The 27089-nt window shown below is 50.7% G+C and overlaps 1 protein-coding gene across 1 annotated transcript in view; it reads right to left on the minus strand.

The window, feature by feature from the left end:
• Positions 1-27089, minus strand: part of LOC139268363 (collagen alpha-1(XXIV) chain) — a 420125-nt gene that overhangs the window by 145477 nt on the left and 247559 nt on the right. Inside the window, exons 25-27 of the mRNA XM_070886436.1 lie at positions 21834-21887; positions 5887-5940; positions 316-369 (exon numbers count right to left, since the gene is read on the minus strand). Coding sequence (XP_070742537.1) covers positions 316-369; positions 5887-5940; positions 21834-21887 — 162 coding nt within the window. The remainder of the gene's footprint in view (positions 1-315; positions 370-5886; positions 5941-21833; positions 21888-27089) is intronic.

The raw sequence follows: 27089 nt of genomic DNA on the forward strand, positions 1-27089 counted from the left end.
GTGAACTTCTTCCCCTCCAAATTCTTAAATTGATTAGATTCACTTGCACCGTTTACCACGGTGGGATTTGAACTTACAACCGCCAGGGTGATTAACCCAGAACCACAGCCACTACACGGCCTCATCCTACTCCCGGAATGAATGGCTGAAGGAACGTGTGGTATCAAATGGTGGCGTGGAAAGGGATCTGTGAGAGACATTTTATGCCACACAAATCACAACTGATAAATCGTAAGTACAGACACCTCCCACAAATTCTCCGAGATTGGGGAAACAATTCAGAGTAGAGATTAGAAAATCATAAATATCACTTACCCTTCTCCCTTTTGCACCTTGTAGGCCCAGAGATCCTCTTCGTCCCGGAAGACCCTACAAGACAACACATAACCGCTGACATCAGATAGAGGTAAGTTTAGTACCATGCACTCTCGCTCCTCAAGTCAGAAGGTTGTGGGTTCCAGTCCCACTCCAGAGACTTCAGCACAACATTTAGGATGAAGCTCGAGTGCGGTACTGAGGGAGTGCCGCACTGTCGGAGGGGCAGTACTGAGGGAGTGCCGCACTGTCGGAGGGGCAGTACTGAGGGAGTGCCGCACTGTCGGAGGGGCAGTACTGAGGGAGCGCCGCACTGTCGGAGGGGCAGTGCTGAGGGAGTGCTGCACTGTCGGAGGGGCAGTACTGAGGGAGTGCCGCACTGTCGGAGGGGCAGTACTGAGGGAGCGCCGCACTGTCGGAGGGGCAGTACTGAGGGAGTGCCGCACTGTCGGAGGGGCAGTACTGAGGGAGCGCCGCACTGTCGGAGGGGCAGTACTGAGGGAGCGCCGCACTGTCGGAGGGGCAGTGCTGAGGGAGTGCCGCACTGTCGGAGGGGCAGTACTGAGGGAGCGCTGCACTGTCGGAGGGGCACTACTGAGAGAGCGCCGCACTGTCGGAGGGGCAGTGCTGAGGGAGTGCCGCACTGTCAGAGGGGCAGTACTGAGGGAGCGCTGCACTGTCGGAGGGGCAGTACTGAGGGAGTGCTGTACTGTCGGAGGGGCAATACTGAGGGAGTGCTGCACTGTCCGAGGTGCTGTCTTTTGGATGAGATGTTAAACCTTTATCCTTTCAGGTGAATGTAAAAGTTCCCATGGCCGCTATTTCAAAGAAGAACAGGTGAGTTCTCCCCAATGTCCTCGATAATATTTAGCCCTCAACTAACATCACTAAACAACAGGATATCTGCTTGTTATGAGGTTGCAGTTTGTGGGTGCTTGCTGTGCGCAAATTGGCCACCACAATACAACAGCGATGACACTTCAGAAATACTTTATTGGTTGTGAATCGCTTTGGGACATTCTGTGGTCATGACTTACTTTAGAAAAGCAATTACTTTTTGACTTGCAATTATTGGATCAATTGTTCGAGATATGCAAATATGAATGTCAAACAAAACAAAATGGTGAATTTAAGGCTATCTGGCTGGTGCTTCTGGACACAATGGGCCTGAATTTGCGCTCTCCAAGAGCACGCACGAAGTGCGCAGGTGCCCCGTGGGGTCCCCGCAAGTTCCGGGTTTGGGTACGCGAGTGTACATGGTGCGTACGTGCCCCGTGGGGTCCCCGCAAGTTCCGGGTTTGGGTACACGTGTGTACATGGTACGTACATGCCCCGTGGGGTCTCTGCAAGTTCCGGGTTTGGGTACACCAGGGTACAGGGTACATACGTGCCCTGTGGGGTCCCCGCAAGTTCCGGGTTTGGGTACACGAGTGTACAGGGTACGTACATGCCCCATGGGGTCTCTGCAAGTTCCGGGTTTGGGTACACGAGTGTACAGGGTACGTACGTGCCCCGTGGGGTCTCCGCAAATTCCGGGTTTGGGTACACCAGGGTACAGGATACGTACATGCCCCATGGGGTCTCTGCAAGTTCCGGGTTTGGGTACACGAGTGTACAGGGTACGTACATGCCCCATGGGGTCTCTGCAAGTTCCGGGTTTGGGTACATGAGTGTACAGGGTACGTACGTGCCCCGTGGGGTCTCCGCAAATTCCGGGTTTGGGTACGCGAAGCGCATGCGCCTAAACCCAGAACTTGCGATCCATCAAAGATTCTCTTGACAGATTCACTGCATCTGAAACTAAAGGGACTATTTGCCCAACTCCTGCCCAGCGAATGTCCTTCACATTCTGACAACTTTAAAGAACTTAAAATTCTTAATATTGAAATCAGGCCTGCGCTCATTTCATAAGAAGATAAGAAATAGGAGCCGGACTGGGCCTCGAGCCTGCTCCGCCAATCACGGCTGATCTTCGACCTCAACTCCACTTTCCTGCCCTATCAGTCAGAATCAGGTGAATTTATAATGGGGAACAAAGAAATGTCACACCAATTAAACAACTACTTTGGTTCTGTCTTCACTAAGGAAGACCTTCCGGAAATACTAGGGGACCGAGAGTCTAGCGAGAAGAAGGAACTGAAGGAAATCCTTATTAGTCAGCAAATTGTGTTTGGGAAATTGATGGGATTGAAGGCCGATAAATCCCCAGGGCCTGATAGTCTGCATCCCAGAGTACTTAAGGAGGTAGCCCTAGAAATAGTGGATGCATTGGTGATCATTTTCCAACATTCTATTGACTCTGGATCAGTTCCTATGGACTGGAGGGTAGGTAATGTAACCCCACTTTTTAAAAAAGGAGGGAGAGAGAAAACAGGGAATTATAGACCGGTTAGCCAGACATCGGTAGTGGGGAAAATGATGGAATCAATTATTAAGGATGTAATAGCAGCGCATTTGGAAATCAGTGACAGGATCGGTCCAAGTCAGCATGGATTTATGAAGGGGAAATCATGCTTGACAAATCTTCTGGAGTTTTTTGAGGATGTAACTAATAGAGTGGACAAGGGAGAACCAGTGGATGTGGTGTATTTGGACTTTCAAAAGGCTTTTGACAAGGTCCCACACAAGAGATTAGTGTGCAAAATTAAAGCACATGGTATTGGGGGTAATGTATTGACGTGGATAGAGAACTGGTTGGCAGACAGGAAACAAAGAGTAGGAATAACCGGCTCCTTTTCAGAATGGGAGGCAGTGATTAGTGGGGTACCGCAAGGTTCAATGCTGGGACCCCAGCTATTTACAATATACTTTAGTGATTTAGACAAAGGAATTTAATGTAATAACTCCAAGTTTGCAGATGACACTAAGCTGGGTGGAGGTGTGAGCTGTGAGCTATGAGGAGGATGCTAAGAGGCTGCAGGGTGACTTAGACAGATTAGGTGAGTGGGAAAATGCATGGCAGATGCAGTATAATGTAGATAAATGTGAGGTTACCCAATTTGGTGGCAAAAACAGGAAGGCAGAATATTAGCTGAATGGTGACAGATTAGGAAAAGGGGAGGTGCAACGAGACCTGGGTGTCAGTCATTGAAAGTTGACATGCAGGTACAACAGGCGGTGAAGAAGGCAAATGGCATGTTGGCCTTCATAGCGAGAGGATTTGAGTATAGGAGCAGGGAGGTCTTACTGCAGTTGCACCTTGAACATTATGTACAGTTTTGATCTCCTAATCTGAGGAAGGATATTCTTGCTATTGAGGGAGTGCAGCGAAGGTTCACCAGACTGATTCCCGGGATTTCAGGACTGACATATGAAGAACGACTGGATCGACTAGGCTTATATTTGCTGGAATTTAGAAGAATGAGAGGGGAACTCATAGAAACATATAAAATTCTGATGGGATTGGACAGGTTAGATGCAGGAAGAATGTTCCCCATGTTGGGGAAGTCCAGAACCAGGGGTCACAGTCTAAGGATAAGGGGTAAGCCATCTAGGACTGAGATGAGGAGAAACTTCTTCACTCAGAGAATTGTGAACCTGTGGAATTCTCTACCACAGAAAGTTGTTGAGGCCAGTTCGTTAGATATATTCAAAAGGGAGTTAGATATGACCCTTATGGCTAAAGGGATCAAGGGGTATGGAGAGAAAGCAGGAAAGGGGTACTGAGGGAATGATCAGCCATGATCATATTAAATGGTGGTGCAGGCTCTAAGGGCCAAATGGCCTACTCCTGCACCTATTTTCTATGTTTCTATGTTTCTATACCCATATCCCTTGATTCCCCTAGAGTCCAAAAATCTATCTATCTGAGCCTTGAATATACTCCAAGACTGAACCTCCACAGCCCTCTAGGGCAGAGAATTTCAAAGATTCACCACCCTTGAGTGAAGAAATTCCTCCTCATCTCAGTCCTAAATGGCCGACCCCTTATCCTGAGGCTGTGCCCCCTGGTTCTAGACTCTCCAACCCAGGGGAAACACCCTCCCTGCATCTACCCTGTCAAGTTCTCTAAGAATTTTATATATTTCAATGGGATCACCTCTCATTCTTCTAAACTCTAGAGAGTATTGGCCCAACCTACTCAACCTTTCCTCATAGGACGACCCTCTCATCTCAGGAATCAGCCTCCTGAACCTTCGTTGCAACGTCTCCAAGGCAAGTATATCCTTTCTCAGATAGGGAGACCAAAACTGGGCACAGTACTCCAGATATGGTCTCCACAAGGCCCTGTACAATTGTAGCAAGACTTCCTTACTCGAGATCTCCAATCCCTTTGTAATAACGTCTAACACCATTTGCTTTCCTAATTGCTTGCTCAACCTGCGGGTTAACTTTCTGCGATTTTCAGGTAAAAAAAAAACTTTCCCTCTAATTTGTTTTCCCTGCGAGGGTCCTTGAATTTTCCCTGGCCGCACATGCACGGTATCCCTTTTAGCGGCTGCGCTGGTGAGCAGCCTGCGCGGGACCTCGCGACCGGTGATCAGCCACGCACGTTAGGGGGAGCATTGGCCCCCCACCAATTCCGCGGTGGTCCGACCGAGTCAGACCGGGCCTCAGAAACCTAGACCCCACTGACTGTTACATTCATTTATATTTGTCAATTTATTTACACTAACTCCTGTGATGCGCCTCGCTTAAATGTTTAAAGGCGCTATATAAATGCAGATTATCATTGTTGTTGTGCCACACACAGCAGGAAACTGGTGGCCTCATACGATTCATTGCAAAAGCGTCCCTCTGTCTGAGCAGTTCAGTTATTTTTGACACAGATACACATGAAATATTGTACCTTTATGACATTGGTAGTCAATGGGGGGAGAAATTTGATTGGATCGCGCCCCTCGCTACAGGATTTGCAGCCGCGAGTGTCGACATTCGTGCCGCTCGGCCGATTCGGTGTACCGGCACCGACGGTGCTGAGCAGTATCGCCCGGGAGCGCCGCGCCGGTGTACAACAACCCCGGGCAGCGACACCGATACATTCGGTTTGCGCTGCACCCGTAGCGCCCCCTAGTGACCCCGCCAGAGAACGCCTGGAGTGCAGAGCTGTCTCGGGGCGCGACGGGAAGGAACAACTGCGTGAGGGGGGCGCGATCGATATATTGTTTTCAATTTGCGATTTAATGTTATTTGGGGCGAGTAATGTATCGGGAATATTTTGTGTGTTTTTTGCAGGAAGGCCTCTCTCAGGGCGTTCCGAGACTGGCTCTTTAACGCGGGATATTCAGTTGCTCTCCCGGCCTAGCGCCCCGAGAGAGGTGTGTGGAACGCCTCCCGTAGCGCTCCGCCCCACACTCAGTGGGCAACTACTGAATATTGTGGCTCCTGTCGCTAACCACTTCCCGGCGCTACATTTATCGACCGCCCGACATTAACGCCTTGAGCACCCTCCAACCGAATTTCCAGCCCATTGTCTTGATGTTAAATCCTTTCTAATGGCCCCTTGTATTTCACACGTTGCATGGTGATAGTGATGCTGTCAGAGGGAGACTGGGCCAACACGTCTCTGGGTTCCGTCATGAATTCAACTTGAGAATGTTTGTATGTTAATGTTGTAAAATATTTACTCACTGACAGTCCTTGTGGCCCGATAGGACCTGGAGTTCCCGGAGGTCCCACATAACCCTGCCAAAGTAAATAACAAAATCAAGACAATTAACGAGCTGGAAATGATCCACAGTATTTTCCACCCGAGCCGAGCTCCCTGCAGTGACAAGTTGTGTGGTTAGGCGTTCCTTGACGGATTTAATCGACGCTAGCTGGCCCCAACTGCACTCTTACTGTTTTAACACGCTACATTTTTTCCAAATCACGCTGACTGGAGAAAGACAGAAGTCTGGAGTGAGTGTCCTGAAATCATAGAATGATACAGCACAGGAGGAGGCCATTGGGTCCATTGAGCCTGTGCCGGCTCTGTGACAGAGCGATCCAATTAGTCCCACTCCCCTTGCTCTTTCCCCCTAGTCCAGAAACGTTTTCCACTTCAAGTATTACATCGCATTACACCAGATATACGGCACAGAAACAGGCCATTGGGCCTAACCTGTCCATGCCGGCGTTGACATAGAAACATAGAAACTCAGTTTATGCTCCACTCGAGCCTCCTCCTGTCTTTCCTCATCTAAATCTATCAGCATAACCCTCTATTCCCTTCTCCCCCATGTGTTTATCCAGATTCCCCTTAAATGCATTTCTTGGTAGGGAAGAGGTCCTACAAGCTGAATCCAGGGAGCTAGGAGTTAAATTAAAAAGTAGGACCTCAAAGGTAGTAATCTCTGGATTGCTACCAGTGCCACGTGCTAATCAGAGTAGAGGGAGCAGGATAGTTAGAATAAATATGTGGCTTGAGCAGTGGTGCAAGAGGGAGGGATTCAAATTCCTGGGACATTGGAACCAGTTCTGGGGGAAGTGGGACCTGTACAAAAGGGACGGTCTGCACTTGGGCAGGACTGGAACTGATGTCCAAGGGGTAACATTTGCTAATGCAGTTCGGGAGTGTTTAAACTAATATGGCAGGGGGATGGGAACCTATGCAGCGAGATAGGGCGAAGTAATATGGAGTCAGGAACAGATGGTAGAAAGGTAAAAAGCAATAGTGGAAGGCCGAGTAAACAAAGGCAAGAAACAAAAAGGGCCACACTACATCATAATTCTAAAAGGACAAAGGGTGTCAAAAAAACAAGCCTGAAGGCTTTGTACATAAGAACATAAGAATTAGGAACAGGAGTAGGCCATCTAGCCCCTCGAGCCTGCTCCGCCATTCAACAAGATCATGGCTGATCTGGCCGTGGACTCAGCTCCACTTACCCGCCCGCTCCCCATAACCCTTAATTCCCTTATTGGTTAAAAATCTATCTATCTGTGGCTTGAATACATTCAATGAGCTAGCCTCAACTGCTTCCTTGGGCTTTGTGTCTCAACATCCATGGGTATTCAATATTCAGGAAGGATAGAATAAAAGGAAAAGGAGGTGGGGTAGCATTGCTGGTTAAAGAGGAGATTAAAGCAATAGTTAGGAAGGACATTAGCTTGGATGATGGGGAATCTATATGGGTAGAGCTGCAGAACACCAAAGGGCAAAAAACGTTAGTGGGAGTTGTGTACAGACCTCCAAACAGTAGTAGTGATGTTGGGGAGGGCATCAAACCAGGAAATTAGGGGTGCATGCAATAAAGGTGCAGCAGTTATCATGGGTGACTTTAATGTGCATATAGATTGGGCTAACCAAACTGGAAGCAATACGATGGAGGAGGATTTCCTGGAGTGCATAAGGGATGGTTTTCTAGACCAATATGTCAAGGAACCAACTAGGGGGGAGGCCATCTTAGACTGGGTGTTGTGTAATGAGAGAGGATTAATTAGCAATCCCGTTGTGCGAGGCCCCTTGGGTAGAGTGACCATAATATGGTGGAATTCTACATTAGGATGGAGAATGAAACAGTTAATTCAGAGACCATGGTCCAGAACTTAAAGAAGGGTAACTTTGAAGTATGAGGCGTGAATTGGCTAGGATAGATTGGCGAATGATACTTAAGGGGTTGACAGTGGATGGGCAATGGCAGACATTTAGAGACCGCATGGATGAACTCCAACAATTGTACATCCCTGTCTGGCGTAAAAATAAAAAAGGGAAGGTGGCTCAACCGTGGCTATCAAGGGAAATCAGGGATAGTATTAAAGCCAAGGAAGTGGCATACAAATTGGCCAGAAATAGCAGTGAACCTGGGGACTGGGAGAAATTGAGAACTCAGCAGAGGAGGACAAAGGGTTTGATTAGGGCAGGGAAAATAGAATACGAGAGGAAGCTTGCAGGGAACATTAAGACGGACTGCAAAAGTTTCTATAGATATGTAAAGAGAAAAAGGTTAGTAAAGACAAACGTAGGTCCCCTGCAGTCAGAATCAGGGGAAGTCATAACGGGGAACAAAGAAATGGCAGACCAATTGAACAAGTACTTTGGTTCGGTATTCACTGAGGAGGACACAAACAACCTTCCGGATAGAAAAGGGGTCAGAGGGTCTAGTAAGAATGAGGAACTGAGGGAAATCCTTATTAGTCGGGAAATTGTGTTGGGGAAATTGATGGGATTGAAGGCCGATAAATCCCCAGGGCCTGATGGACTGCATCCCAGATTACTTAAGGAGGTGGACTTGGAAATAGCGGATGCATTGACAGTCATTTTCCAACATTCCATAGACTCTGGATCAGTTCCTATCGAGTGGAGGGTAGCCAATGTAATCCCACTTTAAAAAAAAAGAGGGAGAGAGAAAACAGGGAATTATAGACCGGTCAGCCTGACATCGGTAGTGGGTAAAATGATGGAATCAATTATTAAGGATGTCATAGCAGCGCATTTGGAAAGAGGTGACATGATAGCTCCAAGTCAGCATGGATTTGTGAAAGGGAAATCATGCTTGACAAATCTTCTGGAATTTTTTGAGGATGTTTCCAGTAGAGTGGACAAGGGAGAACCAGTTGATGTGGTATATTTGGACTTTCAGAAAGCTTTCGACAAGATCCCACACAAGAGATTAATGTGCAAAGTTAAAGCACATGGGCTTGGGGGTAGTGTGCTGACGTGGATTGAGAACTGGTTGTCAGACAGGAAGCAAAGAGTAGGAGTAAATGGGTACTTTTCAGAATGGCAGGCAGTGACTAGTGGGGTACCGCAAGGTTCTGTGCTGGGGCCCCAGCTGTTTACACTGTATATTAATGATTTGGACGAGGGGATTAAATGTAATATCTCCAAATTTGCGGATGACACTAAGTTGGGTGGCAGTGTGAGCTGCGAGGAGGATGCTATGAGGCTGCAGAGTGACTTGGATAGGTTAGGTGAGTGGGCAAATGCATGGCAGATGAAGTATAATGTGGATAAATGTGAGGTTATCCGCTTTGGTGGTAAAAACAGAGAGACAGACTATTATCTGAATGGTGACAGATTAGGAAAAGGGGAGGTGCAACGAGACCTGGGTGTAATGGTACATCAGTCATTGAAGGTTGGTATGCAGGTACAGCAGGCGGTTAAGAAAGCAAATGGCATGTTGGCCTTCATAGCGAGGGGATTTGAGTACAGGGGCAGGGAGGTGTTACTACAGTTGTACAGGGCCTTGGTGAGGCCACACCTGGAGTATTGTGTACAGTTTTGGTCTCCTAACTTGAGGAAGGACATTCTTGCTATTGAGGGAATGCAGCGAAGGTTCACCAGACTGATTCCCGGGATGGTGGGACTGACATATCAAGAAAGACTGGATCAACTGGGCTTGTATTCACTGGAGTTCAGAAGAATGAGAGGGGATCTCATAGAAACGTTTAAAATTCTGACGGGTTTAGACAGGTTAGATGCAGGAAGAATGTTCCCAATGTTGGGGAAGTCCAGAAACAGGGGTCACAGTCTAAGGATAAGGGGTAAGCCATTTAGGACCGAGATGAGGAGAAATTTTTTCACCCAGAGAGTGGTGAACCTGTGGAATTCTCTACCACAGAAAGTTGGTGAGGCCAATTCACTAAATATATTCAAAAGGGAGTTAGATGTAGTCCTACTAGGGGGAATCAAGGGGTATGGCGAGAAAGCAGGAATGGGGTACTGAAGTTGCATGTTCAGCCATGAACTCATTGAATGGCGGTGCAGGCTCGAAGGGCCGAATGGCCTACTCCTGCATCTATTTTCTATGTTTCTCGGTGACTATCTTATATTGATGGCCTCTAGTTATGCTCTTCCCCACAAGTGGAAACACTCTCTCTGTATCCACTCTATCAAAACCTTTCATCATTTTAAAGACCTCCAATAGATCACCCCTCAGCCTTCTCTGTTCAAGAGAAAAGAGACCCAGCCTGTTCATCCTTTCCTGATATGTCTACCCTCGCATTTCTGGTATCACCTTGTAAATCTTTCTGCACCCTTTCCAGTGCCTCTATAACCTTTATATAATATGGCGACAGAACTGTACGCAGTGCTGTGTGTGTGGTCTAACCAAGGTTCGATACAGGTTTAGCATAACTTCCCTACTTTTCAATTCTATCCCTCTGGAAATAAACCCTAGTTCTTGGTTTGCTTTTTCTGGCCTTGTTAACCTGTGTCACAACGTTTAGTGATGTGTGTATTTGTATCCGAGATCCCTTTGTTCCTCTACCCCATTTAGATTTGTATTTTCCAAGTAATAAGTGACCTCTGTATTCTTCCCACCAAAATGTAATACAGGTGCGACCAAAATCCAGAGTTACGAAATCCGGAATATTCCAGAATCTGATTTGTGGCGGGGCCGTCTGGAAATCCAGACTCCTCCGGTCACCTGACCTCCCCTCGACCCGACCTCCGACCGCCCGACCTCCACTCGGCCCGACCTCCCCCGACCTCAGCCTGAACTCCGGCCACCCGACCTCCCCTCGGCCCGACCTCCTCCGGCCTCGACCCGACCTCCGACCGCCCGACCTCCACTCGGCCCGACCTCCCCCGACCTCAGCCTGAACTCCGGCCACCCGACCTCCCCTCGGCCCGACCTCCTCCGGCCTCGACCCGACCTCCGACCGCCCGACCTCCACTCGGCCTGACCTCCCCCGACCTCCGGCCGCTCGACCTCGCCTCGACCCAACCTCCCCCGACCTCGACCCGACCTCCGACCGCCCGACCTCCACTCGGCCCGACCTCCCCTGACCTCGACCCAACCTCCGACCGCCCGACCTCCACTCGGCCCGACCTCCCCCGACCTCAGCCTGAACTCCGGCCACCTGACCTCCCCTCGGCCCGACCTCCTCCGGCCTCGACCCGACCTCCAACCGCCCGACCTCCACTCGGCCCGACCTCCTCCGACCTCCGGCCGCTCGACCTCCCCTCGACCCAACCTCCCCCGACCTCGACCCGACCTCCGACCGCCCGACCTCCACTCGGCCTGACCTCCCCCGACCTCCGGCCGCTCGACCTCGCCTCGACCCAACCTCCCCCGACCTCGACCCGACCTCCGACTGCCCGACCTCCACTCGGCCCGACCTCCCCCGACCACCCCCGACCTCCGGCCGCTCGACCTCGCCTCGACCCGACCTCCTCCGGCCTCGACCCGACCTCCGACCTCCACTCAGCCTGACCTCCCCCGACCTCAGCCTGAACTCCGGCCACCCGACCTCCCCTCGGCCCGACCTCCTCCGGCCTCGACCCGACCTCCGACCGCCCGACCTCCACTCGGCCCGACCTCCGGCCGCTCGACCTCCCCTCGGCCCGACCTCCTCCGGCCTCGACCCGACCTCCGACCTCCACTCAGCCTGACCTCCCCCGACCTCAGCCTGAACTCCGGCCACCCGACCTCCCCTCGGCCCGGCCTCGACCCGACCTCCGACCGCCCGACCTCCACTCGGCCCGACCTCCGGCCGCTCGACCTCCCCTCGGCCCGACCTCCTCCGGCCTCGACCCGACCTCCGACCTCCACTCAGCCTGACCTCCCCCGACCTCAGCCTGAACTCCGGCCACCCGACCTCCCCTCGGCCCGGCCTCGACCCGACCTCCGACCGCCCAACCTCCACTCGGCCCGACCTCCCCTGTCCTCTGGCCGCTCGACCCGACCTCTGATTTACCACTGACTTCAACAAGTAAACGTTACCGTTTTTATAAAGGACTTGAATGCAGCAATTGTAGAGCTGAGTGCAACACAAGCTTTCACATCGACCAATATGGCACCAGGGTTCTGGAAGATGTTTCAAGTACTGTACCGAAATTATAGAATGACTTAGAGAATCATAAAACCATTTAGAGCACAGGAGGAGGCCATTCGGCCCATCGTGTCCGTGCTGGCCGACCAAGAGCTACCCAGCCTAATCCCACTTTCCAGCTCTCGGTCCGTAGCCCTGTAGGTTACGACACTTCAGGTGCACATCCAGGTACTGTTTAAATGTGGTGAGGGTTTCTGCCTCTACCACCCTTTCAGGCCTTGAGTTCCAGACCCCCACCACCCTCTGGGTGAAGAAATTTCCCCTTAAATCCCCTCTAAACCTCCCCCCCAATTACTTTAAATCTATGTCCCCTGGTTAGTGACCTCGCTACTAAGGAAAATAGGTCCTTCCTATCCACTCTATCTCAGCCTCTCATAATTTTATACACCTCAATTAAATCTCCCCCCAGCCTCCTCTTTTTTTCTTCGTTCTGGGATGTGGGCATCGCTGGCAAGGCCGGCATTTATTGCCCATCCCTAATTGCCCCTTGAGAAGGTGGTGGTGAGCCGCCTTCTTGAACCGCTGCAGTCCGTGTGGTGAAGGTGCTCCCACAGTGCTGTTAGGGAGGGAGTTCCAGGATTGTGACCCAGCGACGATGAAGGAACGGCCGATATATTTCCCAGTCAGGATGGTGTGTGACTGGGAGGGGAACGTGGAGGTGGTGGTGTTCCCATGCACCTGCTGCCCTTGTCCTTCTAGGTGGTAGAGGTCGCGGGTTTGGGAGGTGCTGCCGAAGAAGCCTTGGCGAGTTGCTGCAGTACATCTTGCAATTTCTCCAAAGGAAACAACCCCAGCCTATCCAATCTTTCCTCATAGCTAAAATTCTCCAGTCCTGGCAACATCCTTGTCAATCTCTGTACCCTCTCTAGTGCAAGCTTTCCTGTAATGTGGTGAACAGAACTGCACGCAGTACTCTAGCTGTGGCCTAACTAGGATTTTATACAGTTCAAGCATAAACTCCCAGCTCTTATATTCAATGCCTCGACTAATAAAAGGAGACATCTCATTTGCCTTCTTAACCACCTTATCCACCTGGAATGCTACCTTCAGGGATCTGTGGACCTGCACTCCAAGGTCCCTCTGTTCCTCTACACTTCTCAGTGTCCTACCATTTAATGTGTATTCCCTTGCCTTGTTAGCCCTCCCCAAATGCATTACCTCACACTTCTCTGGATTGAACTCCATTTGCCACTGTTCTGCCCACCTGACCAGTCCATCGATATCTTCCTGCAGTCCACAGCTTTCTTCCTCATTATCAACCACACGGCCAATTGTTGTATCACCTGCACACCTCTTAATCATGCCCCTTTGACAATGTCTGTCCAAGTCTGGTTAGAGAAAACTGGGAAGTTCATTCTTTCTGACCAGCTTACCACCACCCCCGTAAATCTTCCCAGTCAGCACCATCTTCATTCTCTCAAAAACCATTTTCCGAAAATCAAGAGTTATCATCATGCACCACTCCTGCAGCGAGCCCGACACTAAACCCCATCACATTGTGGCCACCATTTTCACTGTAACCTGCTCCCTCATCACCTGGTATTACACTGGCACAGACACGATGGGCTGAATGGCCTCTTTCTTTGCCATAAATTTCTATGATTCTATGAGAAACATGCTCTCTTTCCTCTTATTCCCAGAATGAGCCTTCTAGAACATAAGAATTAGGAGCAGGAGTCGGCCATTCGGCCCCTCGAGCCTGCTCCGCCATTCAATAAGCTCACGGCTGGTCTTCGACCTCAACTCCACTTTCCCGCCCGATCCCCATATCCCTTGGTTCCCCGAGAGTCCAAAAATCTACCGATCTTAAGCCTTGAATATACTCAACGACTGAGCCTCCACAGCCCTCTGGGGCAGAGAATTCCAAAGGTTCACCACCCTCTGAGTGAAGAAATTTCTCCTCTCCTGTGTCTTAAATGGCCGCCCCCTTATCCTGAGACTGTGACCCCTGGTTTTAATATGGAGACCAGAACTGTTCACAGTACTCCAAGTGTGGTCTTACCAAGGTTCTATACAAGTTCAACATAACTTCTCTGCTTTTCAATTCTATCCGCTCGAAATGAATTCCAGGGCTGGGTTTGCTTTTTCTTATGGCTAATGAAACGTCCCAAGATGCTTCACAAGAGCGCTAACACAAAATGTGACACCGAGCCACATAAGGAGATAGTAGGGCAGGTGACCAAAAACTTGGTCAAAGCAGTAGATTTTAAGGAGCGTCTTCAAGGAGGAGGGAGAGGTAGAGAGGTGGAGGGGTTTAGGGAGGGAGTTCCAGAGCTTGGGGCCCAGGCAGCTGAAGGCACGGCCACCGATGGTGGAGCGATTAAAACCGGGGACGCTCGAGGCCAGAATTGGAGGAGCGCAGAGATCTCGGTGGGGGCGGGGGCGGGGGGTGGGGGGGAGGGTTGTGGGGCTGGAGGAGGTTACAGAGATAGGGAGGGGCGAGGCCATGGAGGGATTTGAACACAAGGATGAGAATTTTAACATATGGCTGCCGGAACATACTGCTCTAAGGAAGGAAGAACGAGCTGGATGTCCCTCAGCGGAACATCTCTGTGTGACTTTTCTGTATAGATTGCAGTGCTGTTATTGGTCTCAACACTTCTGGTTTAGAACATAAGACCATAAGAAATAGCAGGGGTCGGCCATACGTCCCCTTGAGCCTGCTCCGCCATTCAATAAGATCATGGCTGATCTTCGACCTCAACTCCACTTTCCCGCCCGATCCCCATATCCCTTGATTCCCCCCTAGACTCCAAAAATCTATCGATCTCAGCCTTGAGCATCCACAGCCCACTGGGGCAGAGAATTAAAAAGATTCACCACCCTCTGAGTGAAGAAATTCCTCCTCACCTCAGTCCTCAATGGCCGACCCCTTATTCTGAGACTGTGACCCCTGGTTCTAGACTCCCCAGCCCGGGGGAAACATCCTCCCTGCATCTACCCTGTCAATCCCCCTTAGAATCTTGTATGTTTCAATGAGATCACCACCCATTCTTCTAAACTCCTGAGAGTATAGGCCCAATCTACTCAATCTCTCCTCATAGGACAACCCTTTCATCCCAGGGACCAGTCTGGTGAACCTTTGTTGCACTGCCTCCAAGGCAAGTATATTCTTCCTTAGATAAGGAGACCAAAACTGTGTGTATATATCCCTCTACATACATCCCTTATTTGAGCATAAAATTTAAAGTCTATAATTTTGTTTCCTAACTTGATGGCCTTTAATTCCAATCATAAATTCCTTCTGCATGATATCATTTAACTAAATCCATACATCTCCTTAGAGCAGAGAAGGTTAAGGGGTGATTTAATAGAGTTGTTCGAAATCATGAAAGGTTTTGATAGGGAGAACAACGATAAGGGGATAAGGGGTTATGGGGAGCGGGCAGGGAAGTGGAGCTGAGTCCATGATCAGATCAGCCATGATCTTATTGAATGGCGGAGCAGACTCGAGGGGCTAGATGGCCTACTCCTGCTCCTATTTCTTAAGTTCTTATGTAATAAGGAGATACTGTTTCCTGTGGCAGAAGGGTCGGTAACCAGAGGACACAGATTGAAGGTAATTGGCAAAAGGACCAGAGCGGTGGGAGGCGGGGGCGATGAGGAGAGTTTATTTACGCAGCGAGTTGTTGTGATCGGGAACGCGCTGCCTGAAAGGGCGGTGGGAGCAGATTCAATAGTAACTTTCAAACCGGGAATTGGATAAATATTGAATGAGAGAAATGTGCCGGGCTGTGGGGAAAGAGCGGAGAGTGGGACTAATTGGATCGCTCTGTCACAGAGCCGGCACAGGAACGATGGGCTGAATGGCACTATTCAACGAAAAGCAGGGGCGTTCTCCTGTTCCCTTGAACAACATTATTCCCTCAACCAACACCACTAAAACAGATTACACACGTACAATTTACAGTGCAGTAACAGGCACAACACCCAACTGGTCCCATGCAGATTATCTGGCCACTTATCTTGTTACTGTGCGCAAATTGGCTTCATTGGCCTTGAAGCACATTGGGACACCCTGAATGAGTATTATACTCACAGGACCAGTTGAGCATTACAGTTATTTGCACACAGTGGGTACGGTGGTGTCGTGCTTATAGTGGCACACTGGACAAATAATCCAGAGACCACAGACTAATAATTTGGAGAACACAAGTTCAAATCCCAACGTAGCATTTTCCAAAATCGAATTAAAAAAAATAATTGCAAAATAAAATGCTAGTATCAGTAAAAGGTCACCATGACATTGTCGGTTTGTCATAAAAATCCAAACGGTTCATTTTAGGGACGGACATTATCTCAGGCCCTGGTGAGACCGCACCTGGAGTATTGTGCAGTTTGAGTCTGCTTACCCAAGGAAGGATATACTTGTCATAGAGGGTGTGCAACGAAGGTTCACCAGACTGATTCCTGGGATGGGGGGGGATTGTCCTATGAGGAGAGATTGAGCAGACCAGGCCTATATTCTCTAGAGTTTAGAAGAATGAGAGGTGATCTCACTGAAACATATAAAATTCTTACAGGGCTTGACAGGGTAGATGCAGGGAGGGTGTTTCCCCCGGGCTGGGGAGTCTAGAACCAGGGGTCACAGTCTCAGAATAAGGGGCCGACCATTTAGGACTGAGATGAGGGGGAATTTCTTCACAGAGGGTGGTGAATCTTTGGAATTCTCTGCCCCAGAGGGCTGTGGAGGCTGAGTCTTTGAGTATATTCAAGGCTGAGATCGATAGATTTTTGGACTCTCGGGGAATCAAGGGATATGGGGACAGGGCAGGAAAGTGGAGTAGAGGCAGAAGATTAGCCATGATCTTCTCGCATGGCGGAGCAGGCTCGAGAGGCCGAATGGCCTGCTCCTGCTCCTATTTCTTATGTTCTTATGTTCATAAACCTTCCGTCCCTATCCGATCTGGTCTCCATGTGACTCCAGCCCCACTCCAGCATGGCTGACTCTTAGCTGCCCTCTGAAGCAGTATAGTGATAATGATATCGGCCTAATAATCCGACGACGTGAGTTCAAATCCCACCACGGCAGCCGGGGAATTTAAATTCAGTTAATTAAATAAATCTCAAATAAAAAGCTAGCATCAGTAAGGGTGACCATGAGACTACTGGATTGTCATAAAAACCCATCTGGTTCACTGATGTCCTTTAGGGAGGGAAATCTGCCGCCCTTACCCGGTCTGGCCGATATGTGACTCCAGACCCGCAGCAACGTGGTTGACTCTTAACTGCCCTCTGAAATGGCCCAGCGAGACACTCCGTTGTCAAGAAGGCGGCTCACCACCATCTTCTCGAAGGCCAATTAGGGATGAGCAATAAATGCTGGCCTTGCCAGCGATGCCCACATCAGAGGAACGAATTTTTAAAAGTGTCCTAGCACGCAACTTGGTTGTACACGGGCAACTAGGGATTGGTAATAAATGTTGTTCTTACCAGCGAGCCCATATCCCAAGAATAATTAAGAAAGATACGGTTTACTGGAGAATTTTACAATGCACAATGAAGCCATTCGGCCCATCTTAGAGCCTCCACTGTACCTCCACTGTCTAAAACTTTAGTGTTCCAGATTTAAGCATTCATAGTAATCAAACCCGTTTCTAATTGTTATTCTCTAAATATAAAACTGGCCACTTCTTGAACAAAATATAAACACATGAACCTCAAAGTCTTTTTGGCAAATGGCCTTCTTCGCCTCTATAAACATCTTGCTCTGCAGCCAAATATTTAGGGGGCAGGAGCTGTTTATTGCTGTGTATACTTCACGGTTTGCTGCACATTAATTGCTGACATTTTCTTTGGGGTTTCTGGGACTCGGTCCGTGTAGTCCACACTTTGGGAAAAGAAAACATGCAAGGCCAGGTCCCTCATCCAGCCGTGAGGTCTGCTACGTATTTCCTCCAATCTTCTCTTTAAAACCAAGCAATTTAGAAAATTGACTTGAAACGAATTTGATGTATGAAATGTGCTGGTGCTAAAGTGGATGAGAACCCCTGTTCCTGTACTGCAGCAATCAGATTCCAAAAGGGATCAGCGCTCTGACCACAAACAGGATTCCCCATCACGGTCAAAGTCTCACTGACCGATCGGGTGTAATCCTGTCCTGACCTGCCGTCTGCTTAACACCGCAGCTGCAGCAACTGGGATAAGGAACGTGAGCCCTGGGTGATTTTTGCCTCCCGAAATGAAATAGAACGGGCCCATACTCTCTGGGGTTGAGAAGAATGAGGTGGTTTCATTGAAATGTATAACATTCTTAAGGGGGATTGACAGGGTAGATGCAGAGAGGCTGTTTCCCCTGGCTGGGGAGACTAGAACTTTAAAAAAAATTATTATTCGTTCATGGAATTTTAGGCATCGCTGGCAAGACCGGCATTTATTGTCCATCCCTAATTGCCCCTTGAGAAGGTGGTGGTGAGCCGCCTTCTTGAATACAACTGAGTGTCTCGTTGGGCCATTTCAGAAGGCAGTTAAGGGCCAACCACATCGCTGTGGGTCTGGAGTCACATATCGGCCAGACCGGGTAAGGGCGGCAGATTTCCTTCCCAAACGGACATTAGTGAACCAGATGGGTTTTTACGACAATCCGGTAGTTTCATACTCACCATTACTGATATTGACTTTTTTTATTCAAGATTTATTTAATTAACTGAATTTAAATTCCCCAGCTGCCGTGGTGGGATTTGAGCTCACGTCTCTGGATCATTTGCCCAGGCCTCGGGATTCCTGGTCCAGTAACGTAACCACTGTGCTACCAGGGGGCATCTAAGGATAAAGGGCCAGCCATTTAGGACTGAGATGAGGGACAGCTTCTTCCCGGGCTGTGGATACTGAATCATTGAGTATATTCGAGGCTGAGATCGATAGATTTTTGTACTCTAAGGGAGTCAAGGGATATAAGGATCGGGCGGGAAAGTGGAGTTGAGGTCGAAGATCTGCCATGATCGTATTGAATGGCGGAGCAGGCTCGAGGGTCGTATGGCTGACTCCTGCCCCTATTTCTTATGTTCTGATATTCTAAACCAGGAGTGTTGAGACCAATAATAGCGCTCCTATCTATTCAGAAAAGTCACACAGAGATGTTCCGCTGAGGGATGCCTCTCCGCCCATCTCGTTCATCCTTCCTTCGAGCAGTATGGTCCACCAGCAACTCGATGTTAAAATTCTCATCCTTGTGTTCAAATCCCTCCATGGCCTCGCCCCTCCCTAACTCTGTAATCTCCTCCAGCCCCAAACCCCCCCCCCCCCCCGAGATGTCTGCGCCCCTCAAATTCTAGCCTCTTGAGCATCCCTGATTTCCATCGCTCCACCATCGGTGGCCGTGCCTTCAGCTGCCTGGGCCCCAAGCTCTGTAACTCTCTCCCTAAACCTCTCCGCCTCTCTAACTCTCGCACCTTAAAACCTACCTCTTTGCCCAAGTTTTTGGTCACCTGTCCTACCATCTCATGATGTGGCTCGGTGTCAAATGTTGTCTTGATAACGCTCCTGTGAAGCATCTTGGGATATTTTACTATGTTAAAGGCCATGAAAAAAAATGTAATCCAGCACTGGGGTTAATTTGTAGAGGGGTATGATTGAAAAGCAGGGAAGTGATGTTAAACACCAATAGAACCTTGGTTAGACCACACTCAGAGCACTGCGTACAGTTCTGGTCTCCGTATTTTAAAAAGGATATAGAGGCACTGGAGAGGGTGCAAAAAGGATTTACTGCAATCATACCAGAACTGAGAGGTTATACCTTACAGGAAAGACTGAACAGCCTGGGGCTCTTTTCTCCAGAAAACAGAAGTCTGAGGTGTGACCCGATAGAGGTTTTTAAGGTTATGAAGGGCTTCGATAGGGTAGACATCGAGAAGATGTTTTGACTTGTGGGGTTCCACTAGAGGCCATCAATATAAGACAGTCACCAATAAATCCAATGGGGAATTCAGGAGAAACCTCTTTACCCAGATAGGGGTGAGAATGTGGAACTCGCTGCCACAGGGAGGGGTTGAGGCGAATAGTATCGATGTATTTAAGGGGAGGCTGGATAAACACATGGGGGAGAAAGGAATAGAAGGATATGGGGATAGAGTAAGATGGAGAGGGGTGGGAGGGGGCTGGTGTGGAGCATAAACCCCGGCACGGAGCGGTGGGACATAAACCCCGGCACGGAGCGGTGGGGCATAAACCCCGGCACGGAGCGGTGGGGCACAAACCCCGGCACGGAGCGGTGGGACATAAACCCTGGCACGGAGCGCTGGGCCCAATGGCCTGTTCCTGGGCTGTAAATACGATGTAATGCTTTGTACTTTGTAAAGGTGCTACACAAAAAACGCTTTGAGACATTCGGTGGTCGTGAAAGGTGACCGGGGCCCAGGAGAGGCGAGGGCCCAGGGGCAGCACGGACCAGCCCACACTGTGCGATATGTGTGCGCACTGGGTCCATGCAGTAGAGCAGGTCTCCAGTCGCCCTGGTTAACCCTCGACACTGGACCAAGACCTCGCTCTGTCAAGCCCCGTGTGGTGGCTGGTGTGCAACGGTCACCCCACGTTAAAAGAATCCACCCACAGGCATCTTCCTCCCTTCAGGATGTAGTTCGGAATCCGGAATATTAGGTCCTTCATTGAAACACTTGTGAACTCATCCTTTTTGGTGTGGAAGCAAGTCATCCTTGATTTGAGGGACCGCCTAATACTATAATATAACTCAAAGTCTTGCTTTCTTTCTGCCCACCTGATTCCAGAGCGATATGGTGGCTTTTGCATGGATGTGCATTTAGAGCCAGGCCGAAGTTTACAGCGGGAGAAACACGTGCCCAATGTGCAGACCGATGAATATTCAACTGTTCAAAGGGTTAAGCCTGATCTTTGCTGAATTATATATTTTTTATCCGTTCCTGGGATGTGGGCGTCGCTGGCAAGGCCGGCATTTATTGCCCATCCCTAATTGCCCCTTGAGAAGGTGGTGGTGAGCCGCCTTCTTGAACCGCTGCAGTCCGTGTGGTGAAGGTGCTCCCACAGTGCTGTTAGGGAGGGAGTTCCAGGATTGTGACCCAGCGACGATGGAGGAACGGCCGATATATTTCCAAGTCGGGATGGTGTGTGACTGGGAGGGGAACGTGGAGGTGGTGGTGTTCCCATGCACCTGCTGCCCTTGTCCTTCTAGGTGGTAGAGGTCGGGGGTTTGGGAGGTGTGATCGATCCTCCACAGGACGTCGCAAACTCGGAACAGGAGGAGGCCAGTCAGCCCCTCGAGCCTGTTGCATCATTCAGTTGGATCATGGGCTGATCTGTATCTTAGCCCCATCTACCCGCCTTGGTTCCTAACCAACAACAAGAACATGTATTTATATAGCGCCTTTAACGTAGTGAAACGTCCCAAGGCACCTCTCAGGAGTATTATGGGACAAAATATTTGACACCGAACTACGTAAGGAAAAATTAGCGCAGGTGACCAATAGCTTGGTGAAAGAGGTGGGTTTTAAGGAGCATCTTGAAGGAGGAAAGAGAGTTAGAGAAGTTACGAGGTTTAGGGAGGGAGTTCCAGAGCTTGGGGCCCAGGCAACAGAAGGCACGGCCACCGATGGTGGAGCGATTATAATCAGGGATGCTCAGGAGGGCAGAATTAGAGGTGCGCAGATATCTCGGGGGGGGTTGTGGTGCTGGAGGAGATTAACCCTGAACAGCCTTACCGAACCAAGGATGTAGAAAGCTCTCTTATTTGCACAGTGCATCCCGTTTAAACAAATGGAAAGTTAATATGAACGATTGGATCGGAACTGAATTTAACGTTGACAAACCTGTGGATCTTTGGAGTAAGATATGTCTGACTTACAGCTTACCATGGATGCTTTTTCCCCAGGAGGTCCCAAGGGACCTGGATCACCGCGATCACCCTGAATTAAAAACAAAAATCACGTTAAATGACAGCTTGCTTCACAAGAGATCAAATGATCATTGCGAGCACTCAAAATCTCCCCATCCTTTTACCAAATCAGCGATATGTTACAATTTGGAACCGATCAACTCCTTCGGCCTATCATGATAACTAAGAGCCCTAAGCCTTGGTTTCAATGTGGTCACACCCCTGCTTCCCATATACCTTTCCCAGAGCTTCAAAACCCACTGGCAGGGGTCAGGCCAGAACTGAACACGGTCCTCCAAGACCAGCTCCCCAAGGTCTTGCACAGCCTCAGTGGCGTATCCTTAGTTTTATATCACGCTGTCATGTCCGTCTGTCAGATGAGGCGTTAAACCCTCTGCTCTCTCAGGTGGATGTAAAAGATCCCGCGGCACTATTTCGAAGAAGAGCAGGGGGAGTTCTCCCCGGTGTCCTGAGGCCAATATCGATCCCTCGACCAACATCACTAAAACAGATTATCTGGTCATGATCGCATTGCCGTGTGTGGGAGCTTGCTGTGCGCAAGTTGGCTGCCGTGTTTCCCGATGTTACAACAGTGACTACACTTCGAACGTACTTCATCGGCTGCAAAGCGCTTTGAGACGTCCGGTGGTCGTGAAAGGCGCTATAGAAATGCACGTTATTTTATGGGGACGGGTTGGTGATGCTAATCTACGGTAAATCAGTGTTATGATCGTTGTTGCTACACTGAACATTACCGCATCTGTTTCCAGGAGTGTTTAATTGTATAGATTGTCACTGAGTAGAGGTACAGAACCGCCTTCCCCTTCACTCAGGCCGTGCATTAAACAGCTGTCTGAGCTATGTACAATGCGAAGAATTTCAAACACTCGAGGCCCAAGGCATGTTTCCATTTCCAAAACCAATTCCTGTGGCTTTATCTCGCAACAGTGTGCAAAGAATAAAGTTTTCTTCTGTCATTCCCAGACAATAACTAGCTCTACCTCTCACCCGCTGTATCAGTAACTAGCTCTACCTCTCACTCGCTGTATCTCAGTAACTAGCTGTATGTCTCACCCGCTGTATCTCAGTAACTAGCATTACATCGCACCCGCTGTATCAGTAACTAGCTCTACCTCTCACCCGCTGTATCTCAGTAACTAGCATTACATCTCACCCGCTGTATCAGTAACTAGCTGTATGTCTCACCCGCTGTATCTCAGTAACTAGCATTACATCTCACCCGCTGTATCAGTAACTAGCTGTATGTCTCACCCGCTGTATCTCAGTAACTAGCATTACGTCTCACCTGCTGTATCAGTAACTAGCTCTACCTCTCACCCGCTGTATCAGTAACTAGCTGTATGTCTCACCCGCTGTATCTCAGTAACTAGCATTACATCTCACCCGCTGTATCAGTAACTAGCTCTACCTCTCACCCGCTGTATCAGTAACTAGCTCTACCTCTCACCCGCTGTATCAGTAACTAGCATTACATCTCACCCGCTGTATCAGTAACTAGCTGTATGTCTCACCCGCTGTATCTCAGTAACTAGCTCTACCTCTCACCCGCTGTATCAGTAACTAGCTCTACCTCTCACCCGCTGTATCTCAGTAACTAGCATTACATCTCACCCGCTGTATCAGTAACTAGCTGTATGTCTCACCCGCTGTATCTCAGTAACTAGCATTACATCTCACCCGCTGTATCAGTAACTAGCTGTATGTCTCACCCGCTGTATCTCAGTAACTAGCATTACGTCTCAACCGCTGTATCAGTAACTAGCTGTATGTCTCACCCGCTGTATCTCAGTAACTAGCATTACGTCTCACCCGCTGTATCAGTAACTAGCTGTATGTCTCACCCGCTGTATCTCAGTAACTAGCATTACATCTCACCCGCTGTATCAGTAACTAGCTCTACCTCTCACCCGCTGTATCAGTAACTAGCTGTATGTCTCACCCGCTGTATCTCAGTAACTAGCTCTACCTCTCACCCGCTGTATCAGTAACTAGCTCTACCTCTCACCCGCTGTATCAGTAACTAGCATTACATCTCACCCGCTGTATCAGTAACTAGCTGTATGTCTCACCCGCTGTATCTCAGTAACTAGCTCTACCTCTCACCCGCTGTATCAGTAACTAGCTCTACCTCTCACCCGCTGTATCAGTAACTAGCATTACGTCTCACCCACTGTATCAGTAGCTAGCTCTACCTCTCACCCGCTGTATCAGTAACTAGCTCTACCTCTCACCCGCTGTATCAGTAACTAGCATTACGTCTCACCCGCTGTATCAGTAACTAGCTGTATGTCTCACCCGCTGTATCTCAGTAACTAGCTCTACCTCTCACCCGCTGTATCTCAGTAACTAGCATTACATCTCACCCGCTGTATCAGTAACTAGCTCTACCTCTCACCCGCTGTATCAGTAACTAGCATTACGTCTCACCCGCTGTATCAGTAACTAGCTGTATGTCTCACCCGCTGTATCAGTAACTAGCATTACGTCTCACCCGCTGTATCAGTAACTTGCTCTACCTCTCACCTGCTGTATCAGTAACTAGCTGTATGTCTCACCCGCTGTATCTCAGTAACTAGTTGGAAAGGCAGGGATAAAACTTTCAGCATTTATTAAATGCCAGTAATCTGTGCGTAACACGCAGTATTAGAATCATTGGCGACGAATTCATTAGCGCCCCGTTTCTGGGCGCTAGCGATGGAGAGGCGGGAAACTTCGTGCCAGGCGCTAAAGTTTCCTCCTCTCAAAAAAAAAAAGAGTTTTAGCGCTCCTCGAAGGAAGCGGAGAGCTAAACCTAGCGCATCACTTCCTGCTTGTGTCGCTGATGGGATGCACACTTCAGCAACGCTGCACCCTGGGCCGTGCCGCGCTGGAGCGAACAACAGGGGGGAGCCATCACCGCAGGCTCTGCAAATAAAGGATCCCCAACCTGGCCCACCCAGGGAGCGGGGAGGACACGCAGCGATCAGCCCGGGACTCGAGCAGAGCGCCGCGCTGAGCGATCGCGGACAGGATCCCGCGAAGGAAACGGAGGAACACGCCGAAGACCAAGGTAAGTGTTTTGTTTCACTTACCTCGGCCGCCTCGCCTTTTAATCACCGCCACCCCCCCTCCCGCCACCGGTAACGGCCGGCCGCCCGATACGCGCCCCCTGCCGCTGCCGGTGTTTGCGCCCGGCACTGCCGCAGGGGACGGGAGTCAATCTCGGGGGTCCGGGGCGATGACGTCGCGATCTTCGGCTGCAGGAGATCTGGGCAGCAACGTCATCGCGCCACCGCTAAACCCCCGCCCAAGATGGCGGGAGGCATGAACAGCGCCACGCCCGGGCGCTAGCCGTTAAGCGTCCCATGAGCGCCCCTCGCCGGGGAGCTACAGGCTCGGGTCTCAGGTACTGCCCCTCTGACCACGCAGCACTCGGTACTCCCGAATTCAGCCGGTGAGAGACTGAGGTACGCGCGGGACATGGAGGCCAAACCCTCGCGAATACAACTGGTAAGACCCGAGAGAATCCTGCGGTGAGGGTGGGGGCAGGCTGCCCCCACAATCCGTCTCTCAAACTGCGATCGCCATGGTGTAGGGGTCAACAGCTTGCCCGATATTCTGCGGGGGGGGGGACTAAATTGCCCTGCACCCCGTGCGGGGCCCACAGTTTGAGCGAAGTGAAGATTTGGCCCCCCCCGGCGCGATGGATGGCTAAATCTGGCTGAATTGGGCACGTAGAGAGAGCAAACGTCGCGGGGATGTGTCGGAGGCGGGAATGGCCACCCCCCCCGCGGGGCGCTGCCTGGGCCGTTAGTGGGGCGCAAGGGGGACAACCCGCTCAGTGCCCGCGGAGGCCGTTCCCGCCTCCGACACCTCCCCGCAATGTTTTCTCTCTCTATGTGCCCAATTCCGTGAGATTTATAGCGGGGTGGGGGTGGGGGTCGGGGGCGGGGGGGGGGGGCTGCGACGTCTGCAGCCGCTTTCATGGCGCCCACTGGGTCACCGGGGAGGGTGTCGGCCAGTCCGGCACTCCGGCATTGAAGACGGGGTGCCGGGGGCTGCCCGTTGGTGGATGCCGCGGCACAAGACCCTCCCCCTTTAAAGGCAGCAGCTTCTCGCCCCGCGCCAACCTCGCGTCCCGCGGGGCGAAGGGGTCTGGGCGATAAGGGGTCGGGGCAAAGGGGTCGGGGCGATAAGGGGTCGGGGCGATAAGGGGTCGGGGCGATAAGGGGTCGGGGCGATAAGCGGTCGAGGCGATAAGGGGTCGGGGCGATAAGGGGTCGGGGCGATAAGGGGTCGGGGCGATAAGGGGTCGGGGCGATAAGCGGTCGGGGCGATAAGGGGTCGGGGCGATAAGGGGTCGGGGCGATAAGGGGTCGGGGCGATAAGGGGTCGGGGCGATAAGCGGTCGAGGCGATAAGGGGTCGAGGCGATAAGGGGTCGGGGCGATAAGCGGTCGAGGCGATAAGGGGTCGAGGCGATAAGGGGTCGGGGCGATAAGGGGTCGGGGCGATAAGGGGTCGGGGCGATAAGGGGTCGGGGCGATAAGGGGTCGGGGCGATAAGCGGTCGAGGCGATAAGGGGTCGGGGCGATAAGGGGTCGGGGCGATAAGGGGTCGGGGCGGGGCGATAAGGGGTCGGGGCGATAAGGGGTCGGGGCGATAAGGGGTCGGGGCGATAAGGGGTCGGGGCGATAAGGGGTCGAGGCGATAAGGGGTCGAGGCGATAAGGGGTCGGGGCGATAAGCGGTCGGGGCGATAAGGGGTCGGGGCGATAAGCGGTCGGGGCGATAAGGGGTCGGGGCGATAAGGGGTGGGGTCGGGGCAGGGTCAAGAGGTCGGGGCGGGGCGATAAGGGATTGGTGTGCAGGGCAATGATGCCATTGCCGTGTGCACCCCCACCCGGGGCGAAAACTACGGGACGCGGCGCAGAGCTGCTTTCTCCCGTAGAATCTCGCCGCCAATTCCGGGCCGGGGGGGGTGGGGGGAAAAGGGCGCTCTGGTCATCTCGCCCAGACGATAAAATATTCGCGCTGTCGGGGCTATAAAAGAGCAAATTCGGCCCCTGTAACTGAACACTCAGGGACTGCCTCGAAACACTTCCTTCTCGATCCTCGAGGTACAACTGCCTGCATGTTATGTGATACTATCCGAGAAAGACTTCTGTATCAAATAACTTTTGGTCCACGATTTGAGGCGTAATCGTTACCCACAAAGTCGATGCTTCAGTTAAA

Source organism: Pristiophorus japonicus, chromosome 8 (assembly GCF_044704955.1).
Source record: "Pristiophorus japonicus isolate sPriJap1 chromosome 8, sPriJap1.hap1, whole genome shotgun sequence".
In the NCBI taxonomy this organism is placed as follows: domain Eukaryota; kingdom Metazoa; phylum Chordata; class Chondrichthyes; family Pristiophoridae; genus Pristiophorus; species Pristiophorus japonicus.